General features: G+C 45.6%; 1 protein-coding gene across 4 annotated transcripts in view; it reads left to right on the forward strand.

Annotated features, from left to right (window-relative positions):
• Positions 1–10,726, forward strand: part of HASPIN (histone H3 associated protein kinase) — a 145,311-nt gene extending 134,585 nt beyond the window's left edge. For all 4 annotated transcript variants that reach the window (XM_069729040.1, XM_069729037.1, XM_069729038.1 and 1 more), the window contains one exon: positions 10,310–10,726. In XM_069729040.1, the coding sequence (XP_069585141.1) occupies positions 10,310–10,517 (208 nt within the window). In that variant the 3' untranslated portion in view covers positions 10,518–10,726. The remainder of the gene's footprint in view (positions 1–10,309) is intronic.
• Positions 10,727–13,774: the final 3,048 nt, after the last annotated feature.

Consider the following 13,774-nt stretch of genomic DNA (forward strand, 5'->3'; position numbering starts at 1 on the left):
TGTTCAGGGGGTTCATCAGGGGAAATAGTTCAGGTTCATGAGGGTCTCCTGCAGTGGCAGGTCTGACCTCCCTGTGTGATAAATGCCTCGGTGTGAGGGCACAAGGTCTCTCTCTCAGACAAAGCCTGCTGTCTTTATATAGGGAGGTGGGCGGTATTTCTGCTACCATGGCGTCTGTCATCACTTCCTACTGTGGGTTAAACGTTCCCTTTCATCAGGAGTATAAATCATACCAGACACCCAATTAATAGCGAAGTCTCTTATTTAATTAGACATCACTTGTATGATCCCCTTCTTTTGTAAATGCGGGTAAATAACAGGTAGCGTTTACGTTCTAAGATACAGTTATATGAAAAAGTTTGGGCACCCCTATTAATCTTAAGCTTAATGTTTTATAAAAATTGTTTTGTTTTTTTTTTGCAACAGCTATTTCAGTTTCATATATCTAATAACTGTTGGACACAGTAATGTTTCTGCCTTGAAATGAGGTTTATTGTACTAACAGAAATGTGCAATCTGCATTCAAACTAAATTTGACAGGTGTATAAGTATGGGCACCCTTATCATTTTCTTGTTTTAAATACTCCTACCTACTTTTTACTGACTTACTAAAGCACTTTTTTTGGTTTTCTAACCTCATTGAGCTTTGAACTTCATAGCCAGGTGTTTGCAATCATGAGAAATGCTACTTAAAGTGGCCACTTGCAAGTTGTTCTCCTGTTTGAATCTCCTCTGAAGAGCGGCATCATGGGCTCCTCAAAACAACTGTCTAATGATCTGAAAACAAAGATTATTCAACACAGTTGTTCAGGGGAAGGATACAAAAAGCTGTCTCAGAGATTTAACCTGTCAATTTTCACTGTGAGGAACGTAGTAAGGAAATGGAAGAACACAGGTACAGTTCTTGTTAAGGCCAGAAGTGGCAGGCCAAGAAAAACATCAGAAAGGCAGAGAAGAAGAATGGTGAGATCAGTCAAGGACAATCCTCAGACGACCTCCAGAGAGCGGCAGCATCAACTTGCTGCAGATGGTGTCACTGTGCATCGGTCAACTACACAACGCACTTTGCACAAGGAAAAGCTGTATCGGAGAGTGATGCGAAAGAAGCCGTTTCTGCAAGCACGCCACAAACAGAGTCGGCTGAGGTAGGCAATAGCACATTTGGAGAAGCCAATTTCTTTTTGGAAGAAGGTCCTGTGGACTGATGAAACCAAGATTGAGTTGTTTAGTCATACAAGAAGGCGTTATGCATGGCGGTCAAAAAACACAGCATTCCAAGAAAAACACTTGCTACCCACAGTAAAATTTGGTGGAGGGTCCATCATGCTTTGGGGCTGTGTGGCCAATGCCGGCAACGGGAATCTTGTTAAAGTTGAGGGACGCATGGATTCCTCTCAGTATCAGCAGATTCTTGACAATAATGTTCATGAATCAGTGACAAAGTTGAAGTTACGCAGGGGATGGATCTTTCAGCAAGACAATGATCCAAAACACCGCTCCAAATCTACTCAGGCATTCATGCAGAGGAACAATTACACTGTTCTGGAATGGCCATCCCAGTCCCCAGACCTGAATATCATTGAACATCTGTGGGATCATTTGAAGAGGGCTGTCCATGCTCGGCGACCATCAAACTTAACTGAACTGGAATTGTTTTGTAAAGAGGAATGGTCAAAAATACCTTCATCCAGGATCCAGGAACTCATTAAAAGCTACAGGAAGCGACTAGAGACTGTTATTTTTGCAAAAGGAGGATCTACTAAATATTAAATTTCACTTTTCTGGTGGGGTGCCCATACTTATGCACCTGTCAAATTTTGTTTGAAGGCAGATTGCACATTTTCTGTTAGTACAATAAACCTCATTTCAAGGCAGAAACATTACTGTGTCCAACAGTTATTAGATATATGAAACTGAAATAGCTGTTGTAAAAAAAACAATTTTTATAAAACCTTAAGCTTAAGATTAATAGGGGTGCCCAAACTTTTTCATATAACTGTATCTTGCCTCCCGGTCACCTGACCACAGGTCCTGTTCAGCCATGTATCAATCAGCATTAGTGCATGTGTGCGCTAGTTACTGGAGGCCTGGTCATGTGACCGCAGGTCCTTGACTGCACTCTAATTCATCGCGCATGCGTACTTGCCTACAGTCCTATCAAGCCATGTATCAGTCGGCATTACTGCGCGTGTGTGCTTTTTTTTGGAGGCCCGCTCATGTGACCGCAGGTCCTGGACTGCATTTTTCTCTGATCCCATCGCGCGTGCGCACTTGCCTGCAGGCATATCGCTTTCCACCCAGCATGTTCTGGTTTTTTAGGGGTTACAAACTTACATCTCAGGATGTACCATTGTAGCTTTACTCCTCACTTCACAGATTTGTCGCTGGTGGCGCCATCTGTTGGTCTGTTTGCCTGCTGTGCGTCAGGCATGCACGCGCTGCCGTTGCCAGGTTACCATTATGCTGTAGCGCTGGCTCGGTAATCTGACCTCCTTTCACGCTATCTTCTCACTTTGCGGCCGGTCACCCGGAAGTGTTTCATGCAGTGATCGCTGTTCTTTGCACATCACGGATTATTCGGCTTTTAGCTTCACGATTATGTGCCTCTCTATGGTGCGGTGTTCCGCAAGATATTACTTGGAGGTTCTTTTGTGGTTTCCTATGGTTGTATCCCTTGTGGGTTTATTGTCAGCACCATGGCAACGGCAACTTCCGGTTCTTCAGCGCTAGCGTTGCACAGCTGTGTACACTCTTGTGGCCATTAAACACACATAAAAAGGTACCTGCCCAACGTCTATCCGCCCCTTGACGAAGCATTTCCTTGCGAAACGCGCGTCGGGTGTGGTGGACTCCTGGTTCCTCTCCATCATGTGGGTATATACTTGCCGCTTAGGCACCTTAGTGGTTATACTGTTATAAGGTTATGGCGTCCTCTTTATTGCTCACGGACCTGTATATACGGCTCATTTAGCCTTGCTATTTATAACATGGTACACACTGGGTCTGTGTGCAATGAGTGGACTACGCTTTGTTTTTCTCTATACATTGAGTATTAATTATAGCACTGTCTATTGATTACCTCTGCCGTGTTCCACTTTACTTGCCTTGCTGCTTGAGTTAGTTTACTCATACCCCATATGTGTATTACTTTTTTTATATGTACATATGTACTTTATTGTTACTTCCAGGTTTTTTGTCCACCATCTGTCTTGTGTCTGTTCTGTCTCACCTTTGCCTGTTTAGGCAATTTTATGACTACTCTGTGGTCTTGTTGTTATTAATAAAGGTTTTTTTATATGCTCATTCTTGTGTGGTGCCTTTTCTTATAGGTGTTTATATTATGTAGGCAAAAGGTAATAAGCGCGTCCTCTACGCCACACGCTTGCGGCTGCCTAATGTATACTTATTCTCCATATAGACCAGGGAAGCTTATTACCTTTTTTTTCCCTTTTATTCTTCTTTTCTTAGGTACAAAAAAAAACCCCAAAAATTATTTTCCCTTTTTTTCTTTCTTCCCTTTTCCCTTTTTTGTGCAGTTACATTTACATATATTGTTTGGTAACAGAATACTATCGTTAAGCTGGTGCATTCTGTTCCACAGGTACCGCCCACATTCCATTAAAATCTATACACTGTATAAGGCCCTAGCTCACCAATCATATTACTGCAGTGAATTTTATAAACCCATGTTTACTATATATATATATATATATATATATATATATATATATATATATATATATATATATATATATATATATATATATATATATATATATATATATATATATATATATATATATATAGCCGAGGCTCGGTATGTAGGTCATTTAGTAAGACCTTTCTATTTAGGTCATTTCATAAGTCCCATCCACTATTATCCGGCCAGATACTCGTCATGCCTGGTGGCCATCAAATATACCGCTTACTGAGATTATTATGAGGGGGGGGGAGAGGGGAGGAAAGGGGAAATCAATATTTCAAAGAAAACAGCTGAAATTAAGCTGCTCATTGAGTCCCAGAGGCTGTTGGGTATCTAATCGGTATATCCAGTGACATTCTCTCTGCAGGACTAATTTATCGTAGTTTCCCCCTCTGATGGGTGGTTTAACTCGATCAATACCCATAAATCTGACAGTCACATCTACCACCATGACAACCGTTTACGTGTTTTGCTAGTGGCGTGTCTCTATCATTGCGAATGTCTCCTAGATGCTCCCCAAGCCTCCTCTTAAACTCCCTGACCGTCTTACCCACATACGCAGGACGCCTTGTAGATCACACCTGTGGTTTTACAGTTAATAAATTGCTTGATCATGAACTCCTCCTGTGTAGTATCATTTGCAAATTTATTTCCTGTTTGTACATAGTCACAGACCACACATCGTCCACATTTATAACATCCTTTTGGTTTTTCGGGTAGTCAAGTTCTCTTCACTTCTGGTCTGACTAATGGCTATGCACCAATCTGTCTTTAAGCGATCTGCCCTTTTTTGTACGTGATTTGAGGTGTATCCCCAATGACATCCGCCAAATCTTGGTCCATTTGAAGAACCCTCCAGTGTTTTTTCAATATATCACGTACTGCTCATGCCCCATTATCAAAAGTTGTAATCAGGCGAATAACGCCCAGATTCTCCTGATTTCTGTTTCTAGGTTTTAACAGACCCTCTCTGGATTGCGTTTGTGCATATTGAAATGACTCCCTCAGGACCCGGTCAGGGTATCCCCTCCTCTGGAATCTCTCTCTCTTAAATCATTAGCCCATAATTTTGAAATCATCATTATCTGAGCAATTCTGTTTCAATCTTAGGTATTGTCCCTTTGGTATTCCCTTTTTTTGTGTGGTGGGGTGATGGCTATCCCATCTCAACAGGGAATTTGTTGATGTCGGTTTACGAAAAATAGAACTACTCAGTGTGCCTCCATCCCTTGTTTTGCTGATGTAAATGTCCAAAAAAGGTAGCCCTTGTGTCTCAATAACTGAGGTAAAACGAAGACCAATTTCATTAACGTTCTGGACAGTTACAAAAGCTTCAAACATGTCCTTCGTACCCCTCCAAAGGATAAAGACCTCATCAATAAATCTCACCCATAGATCTATAAATCTAGTGAATTTATTTAGGACTTCTGAAAAGACCACTGTATCCTCCCACCAGCCCAGGAACAAATTTGCGTAACTTGGCGCCGATGGATTACCCATCGCGGTGCCCCTGAGCTGGTGGTAGGTCTTTCCATCAAATGTAAAAAAATTATTACTGAGAGAGAATTCCAAGAGTCTCACAACAAATTCATTGTGTTTTTCAAACTGACACCCCCTGGACAGAAGGAAGTGTTGTGGAATGTGGGCGGTACCTGTGGAACAGAATGCACCAGCTTAACGATAGTATTCTGTTACCAAACAATATATGTAAATGTAACTGCACAAAAAAGGGAAGAAAGGAAAAAAAGGGAAAATAATTTTTTTTGTACCTAAGAAAAAAAGGAAAGAAAAGAAAAAAAGAGGAGAAAAAAGGAAGGAAAGTTTTTTTTTTTTTTTTTTTTTTGTACCTATAAGTGAATCTCTAACGCAAGCGCAGTGAGATCCGGGTGATGAAAGTGAAACCAGGACCTGCGCCTGCAGGCAAGTGCGCACGCGTGATGGGATCAGAGAAAAATGCAGTCCAGGACCTGCGGTCACATGACCGGGCCTCCAAAAATAAGCGCACACGCGCAGTAATGCCGACTGATACATGGCTTGATAGGACTGTAGGCAAGTACGCATGCGCGATGAATTAGAGTGCAGTCTAGGACCTGCGGTCACATGACCAGGCCTCCAGTAATAAGCGCACAAGCGCAGTAATGCTGATTGATACATGGCTGAACAGGACCTGTGGTCAGGTGACCGGGAGGCATCTTAGAACTTAAACGCTACCTGTTATTTACCCGCGTTTACAAAAGAAGGGGATCATACAAGTGATGTCTAATTAAATAAGAGACTTCGCTATTAATTGGGTGTCTGGTATGATTTATACTCCTGATGAAAGGGAACGTTTAACCCACAGTAGGAAGTGATGACAGACGCCATGGTAGCAGAAATACCGCCCACCTCCCTATATAAAGACAGCAGGCTTTGTCTGAGAGAGAGACCTTGTGCCCTCACACCGAGGCATTTATCACACAGGGAGGTCAGACCTGCCACTGCAGGAGACCCTCATGAACCTGAACTATTTCCCCTGATGAACCCCCTGAACAGGGGAGGAAATGCGTTGGGAAAGGAAGACACATTACTCAGGGAGGCTATATCTATCATGGGCACCGTGTAGTAGATTCATACTTGGGTACTGCCCTTGTCAGGGTGGGAGTCTTTTTGCAGAGGGCACGACAGGGAAGTCAGACCCCCCCCCCCATATTTTTTCCTCTCGTTACTTCAAGTTCACCTGTCCTGATCCTTTATGAATGGTGGAAAATCAGGAAACAACAGTTGGGTGAGATTGTACCATTTTATTACATGCACTGGAATTTTTGAGCACTGTATAATTTTTTTGTCTGTTTATTATCTTTTTATCATATAAATTAAAGGTTAAGTTTTATCAGATTTAGAAGCTGGCTACGCTAGATGGTGCCTACAAGACACAAGACACCGGCAGGAAGGGAGTGCCCCACAAGACACCGGCAGGAAGGGAGTGCCCCACAAGACACCGGCAGGAAGGGAGTGCCCCACAAGACACAGGCAGGAAGGGAGTGCCCCACAAGACACCGGCAGGAAGGGAGTGCCCCACAAGACACCGGCAGGAAGGGAGTGCCCCACAAGACACTGGCAGGAACTCCCTTCCTGCCGGTGTCTTGTGGGGCACTCCCTTCCTGCCGGTGGCTTGTCTTGTGGGACACTCCTCCTGCCGGTGGCTTGTGTGTTGTGGGGCACTCTCCTCCTGCCGGTGGCTTGTCTTGTGGGGCACTCCCTTCCTGTCGGTGGCTTGTCTTGTGAGACACTCCCTTCATGTCGGTGTCTTGTGGGGCACTCCCTGCCAGTGGCTTGTGTCTGGTAGGGCACTCCCTGCCGGTGGCTTTTGTATTGTGGGGCACTCCCTTCCAGCCGGTGGCTTGTGTCTTGTGGGGCACTCTCCTCTTGCCGGTGGCTTGTGTCTTGTGGGGCACTCTCCTCCTGCCGGTGGCTTGTGTCTTGTGGGGCACTCCCTTCCTGCCGGTGTCTTATGGGGCTTTCTCCTGCCGGTGGCTTGTCTTGTGGGGTACTCCCTTCCTGCCGTTGGCTTCTGTCTTGTAGGGCACTCCCTTCCTGCCGGTGGCTTGGCTTGTGGGACACTCTCCTACTGCCGGTGGCTTGTCTTGTGGGGCACTCCCTTCCTACCAGTGGCCGGTGTCTCGTGGGGCACTCCCTTCCTGCCAGTGTCTTGTGGGGCACTCTCCTCCTGCCAGTGGACGGTGTCTTGTGGGGCACTCCCGCCACTGGCAGGAAGGGTGTCTTGTGGGGCACTCCCTTCCTGTCGGTGGCTTGTGTCTTGTGAGGCACTCCCTTCCTGCCGGTGGCTTGTGTCTTGTGGGGCACTCTCCTCCTGCCGGTAGCTTGTGTCTTGTGAGGTACTCCCTTCCTGAGGGTGTCTTGTGGGGCACTCTCCTCCTGCCAGTGTCTTGTGGGGCACTCTCCTGCCAGTGGCTGGTGTCTTGTGGGGCACTCCCTCCCAGTGGCCGTGTCTTGTGGGGCACTCCATTCCTGCCAGTGGCCGTGTCTTGTGGGGCACTCCATTCCTGCCAGTGGCCGGTGTCTTGTGGGGCACTCCATTCCTGCCAGTGGCCGGTGTCTTGTGGGGCACTCCCTTCCTGCCTGTGGCTTCAGTCTTGAGGGGCACTCCCCTCCTGCCAGTAGCTTGTGTTTTGTGGGGCACTCCCCTCCTGCCACAGTTGCCTGTTTTATGGCTCATCTCCTTCATTGATTTTATTATTTTTGTGGGCTTCTCTAATGTCATTTGGCTTTAATTGCAGTTTATAATTAAGGTGAGCCCCCCGTGGCAGAAAGGATAATGCCTGAGAACGTCGATTGTATGTGTCTAACATCTCAGGAGCCATGATTATATTTGTTGGAAAACGAAAGTGGGCCCCATTTTGCGTGTGCGTGCCCTTCTCCCTGGTAGTATACCCCATTTTGCATGGGCGTGCCCCATGGCCTGGTAGTCAGACCCCTTATTCTTGTGCGTGCCCTTCAGCCTGGTAGTATACCCCCTTTTGCGTGGGCATGCCCCGTGGCCTGGTAGTCAGCCCCCTTATTCTTATGCGTGCCCTTCTGCCTGGTAGTATACCCCCTTTTTGCTTGGGCGTGCCCCGTGGCCTCGTAGTCCGCCCCCTTATTCTTGTACGTGCCCATCTGCCTGGTTGTATACCCCTTTTGTGTGGGCGTGGCCTGTGGTCAGGCCCCTTATTCTTGTGTGTGCCCTTCAGCCTGGTAGTATGCCCCTTTTGCATGGGCGTGCCCTGCGGCCTGGTAGTCGGCCCTCTTATTCTTATACGTGCCCTTCAGCCTGGTAGTGGGCCTCCTTTTGTGTGGGCGTGCCCCGTGGCCTGGTAGTCAGCCCTGTGGCCTGATAGTGGGCCCCCTTTTGTGTGCGCATGCCTGACATCAGTGTCATGCAGCATGGAGAACTGCATATTTTTAGTCATTGAAAGCTTGAAACAGAGAAGCACATTGCTAAGGAGAGTAAAACTAATCCCAAACTGTTCTTCAACTATATCAATAGTAAAAGAATAAAAACTGAAAATGTAGGCCCCTTAAAAAATAGTGAGGAAAGAATGGTTGTAGATGACGAGGAAAAAGCTAACATATTAAACACCTTCTTCTCCACGGTATTCACGGTGGAAAATGAAATGCTAGGTGAAATCCCAAGAAACAATGAAAACCCTATATTAAGGGTCACCAATCTAACCCAAGAAGAGGTGCGAAACCGGCTAAATAAGATTAAAATAGATAAATCTCCGGGTCCGGATGGCATACACCCACGAGTACTAAGAGAACTAAGTAATGTAATAGATAAACCATTATTTCTTATTTTTAGTGACTCTATAGCGACAGGGTCTGTTCCGCAGGACTGGCGCATAGCAAATGTGGTGCCAATATTCAAAAAGGGCTCTAAAAGTGAACCTGGAAATTATAGGCCAGTAAGTCTAACCTCTATTGTTGGTAAAATATTTGAAGGGTTTCTGAGGGATGTTATTCTGGATTATCTCAATGAGAATAACTGTTTAACTCCATATCAGCATGGGTTTATGAGAAATCGCTCCTGTCAAACCAATCTAATCAGTTTTTATGAAGAGGTAAGCTATAGACTGGACCACGGTTGGGCTGAAAGGTGGCAGATGAGGTTTAACAATGATAAATGTAAGGTTATACACATGGGAAGAGGGAATCAATATCACCATTACACACTGAACGGGAAACCACTGGGTAAATCTGACAGGGAGAAGGACTTGGGGATCCTAGTTAATGATAAACTTACCTGGAGCAGCCAGTGCCAGGCAGCAGCTGCCAAGGCAAACAGGATCATGGGGTGCATTAAAAGAGGTCTGGATACACATGATGAGAGCATTATACTGCCTCTGTACAAATCCCTAGTTAGACCGCACATGGAGTACTGTGTCCAGTTTTGGGCACCGGTGCTCAGGAAGGATATAATGGAACTAGAGAGAGTACAAAGGAGGGCAACAAAATTAATAAAGGGGATGGGAGAACTACAATACCCAGATAGATTAGCGAAATTAGGATTATTTAGTCTAGAAAAAAGACGACTGAGGGGCGATCTAATAACCATGTATAAGTATATAAGGGGACAATACAAATATCTCGCTGAGGATCTGTTTATACCAAGGAAGGTGACGGGCACAAGGGGGCATTCTTTGCGTCTGGAGGAGAGAAGGTTTTTCCACCAACATAGAAGAGGATTCTTTTCTGTTAGGGCAGTGAGAATCTGGAATTGCTTGCCTGAGGAGGTGGTGATGGCGAACTCAGTCGAGGGGTTCAAGAGAGGCCTGGATGTCTTCCTGGAGCAGAACAATATTGTATCATACAATTATTAGGTTCTGTAGAAGGACGTAGATCTGGGTACTTATTATGATGGAATATAGGCTGAACTGGATGGACAAATGTCTTTTTTCGGCCTTACTAACTATGTTACTATGTTACTATGTTGCGTCTCCTCTGTAGACTCAGTTATTATGGCTTCTTCTGTTGGTTGGGAAAGGAGGGTGATTGGGTAATTACATCCACGTATTCTTTATAGGCCAGATTGGGCTGCACTCACGCTCATGTCCTCCTTCTCTGCAGGAACACCTGGTCCTCATACAGGCCACACTCCAATGTTCTGTGGCTCCATTATCTGTGTGATAAGCTTCTTAGTGAAGTGAAGTACATAAAGAAGCCAACATCGGCCCCTCAGCGTCGGGAGCTGCGCAGACTCCAGGACTTCAGGAGAAATGTGAAGCAATTTGGATCCGCCACCGAAGTCCTGATGAAAAGTTGTCTCTTTAAATGACCTCCCGCTGGTGTTCACCCAGGTCTTTGGCTTAGGCTAGGGCACCTATATCCGCCCCGATCACATGATTGCAGACACTGTAATGTATCTCTTTTTGTAATTTCTTTTAAAAGCTGCTCCACAGTTACGGGAAGATGGTGAATGTGGTGGCCAATTGACAAAAAGTTTTATTGAAATTTTTTCTGTAATTAAAGGTGCTCAACTTGTAATGATCTGTCTTCCAGTTACTCAGCTTCCATTGTATCAGGGGTCCAGGTACTGGCCCAATGTTGTGCTTTAAGCATTTTGTCTGCACAAGGACAAAATTACAATGGTCTCCAGAGCCCAAGCATCAGCGTGATCTATGGAACTGGCTTCTCCATCTGAAGCCTATCTCCCTGCCATGGGCATGGAATCAGTCCAACGTGGAGCCAAGCACGCCGGTCCTACCCAATCCTCCCTCCATAGACCAGGCTTCCAGACGGGGGCATGGAATCAGTCCAAACATGGCACTGTATTGTGGAGCTAAGCACGCAGGTCCTACCCAATCCTCAATCCATAGACCAGGCTTCCTGACGGGGGCATGGAATCAAACAAAGCATAGCACTGTATCGTGGAGCTAAGCATGCAGGTCCTACCCAATCCTCAATCCATAGACCAGGCTTCCTGCCATGGGCATGGAATCAGTCCAAACATGGCACTGTATCGTGGAGCTAAGCACGCAGGTCCTACCCAATCCTCCATCCATAGACCAGGCTTCCTGCCATGGGCATGGAGTCAGTCCAAACATGGCTTTGTATCGTGGAGCTAAGCACGCCGGTCCTATCCAATCCTCCCTCCATAGACCAGGCTTCCAGACGGGGGCATGGAATCAGTCCAAACATGGCACTGTATTGTGGAGCTAAGCATGTAGGTCCTACGCAATCCTCAATCCATAGACCAAGCTTCCTGCCATGGGCATGGAGTCAGACAAAGCATAGCACTGTATCGTGGATATATTGGAAGAGGGTGCTCTGCATTCAGGGGCCGAGGTTAGTTGAGCTGAGTTTAACTGTTGCTGAAAGACCAGTGATGTGAAACTTGAAATGCTGCTTTATTGATGCATATGGCAAAGGATTGTCATCTGCTCTATTCATCAACAGCGCAGAATTTGCAGTTTTACATCACTGATCTATCTGCAGCAGACAACAAAGACAACTCTGCAGTGCCATTGTGGAGAAGTGCAGGAGAGATGAGTACTAAGAGGACAAGCTGATGAAGTACAACCACATAGGCTCCTATCCTGACTGCAGAAAATAAAATCGGCCAGGCCAGTGACTGTGGGATCAGAGTGCGCACAGAAGAAAAAGGTGAACTCCACACTTGATTAGCTGGATGACCACTAAAAGAGGTAGCGCTAATCGGGAGTACAGTTGAGGGGGAGGGGTATGCGGCACTGGCCAGATGCAAGTGCTGCTGGAAAATGTTGTTTTTGCGGAGGTATTGGATCTCCCATTCTGCTGTGTGTAGCTGGATGCAGACAGAAATGACGAAAGACACAAAGGTACAATAAAGACTCTTTATATTGGGCTTCGCCTTCATATTATTGATCAAATATCCTGAAAAAAAGTATTCAATCCCCGTGAAGTTTTTCATGTTACATCCACAAACGTAAATGTTTTTTTATTAGGATTTTTTGTGATACAAACACTAAGTAAGGCCGGTTTCACATTTGCGGTTGTGTCCGCAGCGTTTCATCCGCAAAAATCCGCATGCGTTGTGTATTCCTATGTCTAGCATTAGGAACGCAAGGGTCTGTGTTTGATTGCGTTTGGCCACGTTAGACGACGCATGCGTCATTTCGTCGTCTGCGGTTTGGCGCGGTAAACGCATGTAGTAATTTTGGAGGAGTCAATTTGCCGCCTAGAAACGTATGCGGTTGTTAGCGGCACAAATACGCCAAAAAAATGCATTGCTGTCTATGTGAACGCATGCGGCCGCAAGCACATGCGTTTGCTTGCATTCGTGAACGCATGCGTTGAGAAAAACATGTCTAGACACTGATTAGCCACCCCCCACATACAAGGTGATAAAGGGAGGGAGTGGACAGTTGCAGGTCACTACGCACCAGACAGAAGCTTTCCAGACGCAGCAGACCAGACACAGGAAGGAATCTACACTCTGAACAATGTGAGTATATCCTAGCCAATGCCTTTATTTTCTATTTTCTGTCTGTACATGTCCTAGTTTCTGCCATTTCTTTCTTTCTGCGTGCATCAGAATGTCTTCTTCTTCTGATGAGGAGCAACGTCCTGGGCCTTCTGAATTAGAACATGTCAGTGAAGTGAGTACTCACCTTGTCAGATTGGTAAGTATTCACTGTCACATCAACACGTATGACAATTTTTTTTTTTTCATTTCTTTAGAGCACTTCTACTGCGGCAGAGGCTGGGCAGGAGCAGCAGAGTCACGGTCGGGTGGCAAGGCGGCAGCGTGTACGTATACACGGCTGACTGTTTACTGTATCCTCACTTTAGTATTCTTGAATCTTCCTTTCTTTACTTTCCTCTTTCTTTACATTTTTCTTCTGGACTCCTTTTGTAACTTGAATTTCCTTATATTCATGCCATTTCTCATCCTCTGTTTTCTTTCTTTTCCTTATGTTAATGTATCCAACATTAATGTCTTTATTTAATTTTTAGGTTCCAGAACGGGATGAAGACCTCATAGAAAATGACCTCCTCGTCTCCCTGGTCCAGGAGCGAGTCCTGTTGTGGGACACCCGGGTTCCACAGCACTCGGACAATGACGATCCGGCGCCTATGGAATGAGGTGGCCAAAGAGCTGTGGGATGGCTGGGACAACGCCCCTATTCGGTTCCAAAATGCATTTTATAAGTATTGCACTGCAGTGTGATGCATCAGAGACCTTGGCCGTGCTCACTCTCACTCACGCTCACTCTTAGGAGTTTCTCTCATCACACACAGTTGTGTGAGCACGGCCAAAAGTACATTGTGTAACCATAATTTTTTTTTTTTTTCAACAGTGCAGAAAGTGAAAACACGGCGTTCGATGAAGGACCGCTTCAATAGGGACCTGCGTCAAGAGAGCCGTGTTCTCAGTGGTTCAGGAGCAAGGATCCGAATGTACAAATACCATCGCGTTCTGGCATTTTTAAGACCGGTCCTTGCACAGAGAACGTAAGTATTTATCCTGTGCATTAGGTTCTATTGTATAGCCATAATCTGTATGTTTCTATTCCACAGGAGTTGGCGTTTTTTACGTTTTTGGTATTAATT

Source organism: Ranitomeya imitator, chromosome 6 (assembly GCF_032444005.1).
Source record: "Ranitomeya imitator isolate aRanImi1 chromosome 6, aRanImi1.pri, whole genome shotgun sequence".
NCBI lineage: Eukaryota > Metazoa > Chordata > Amphibia > Anura > Dendrobatidae > Ranitomeya > Ranitomeya imitator.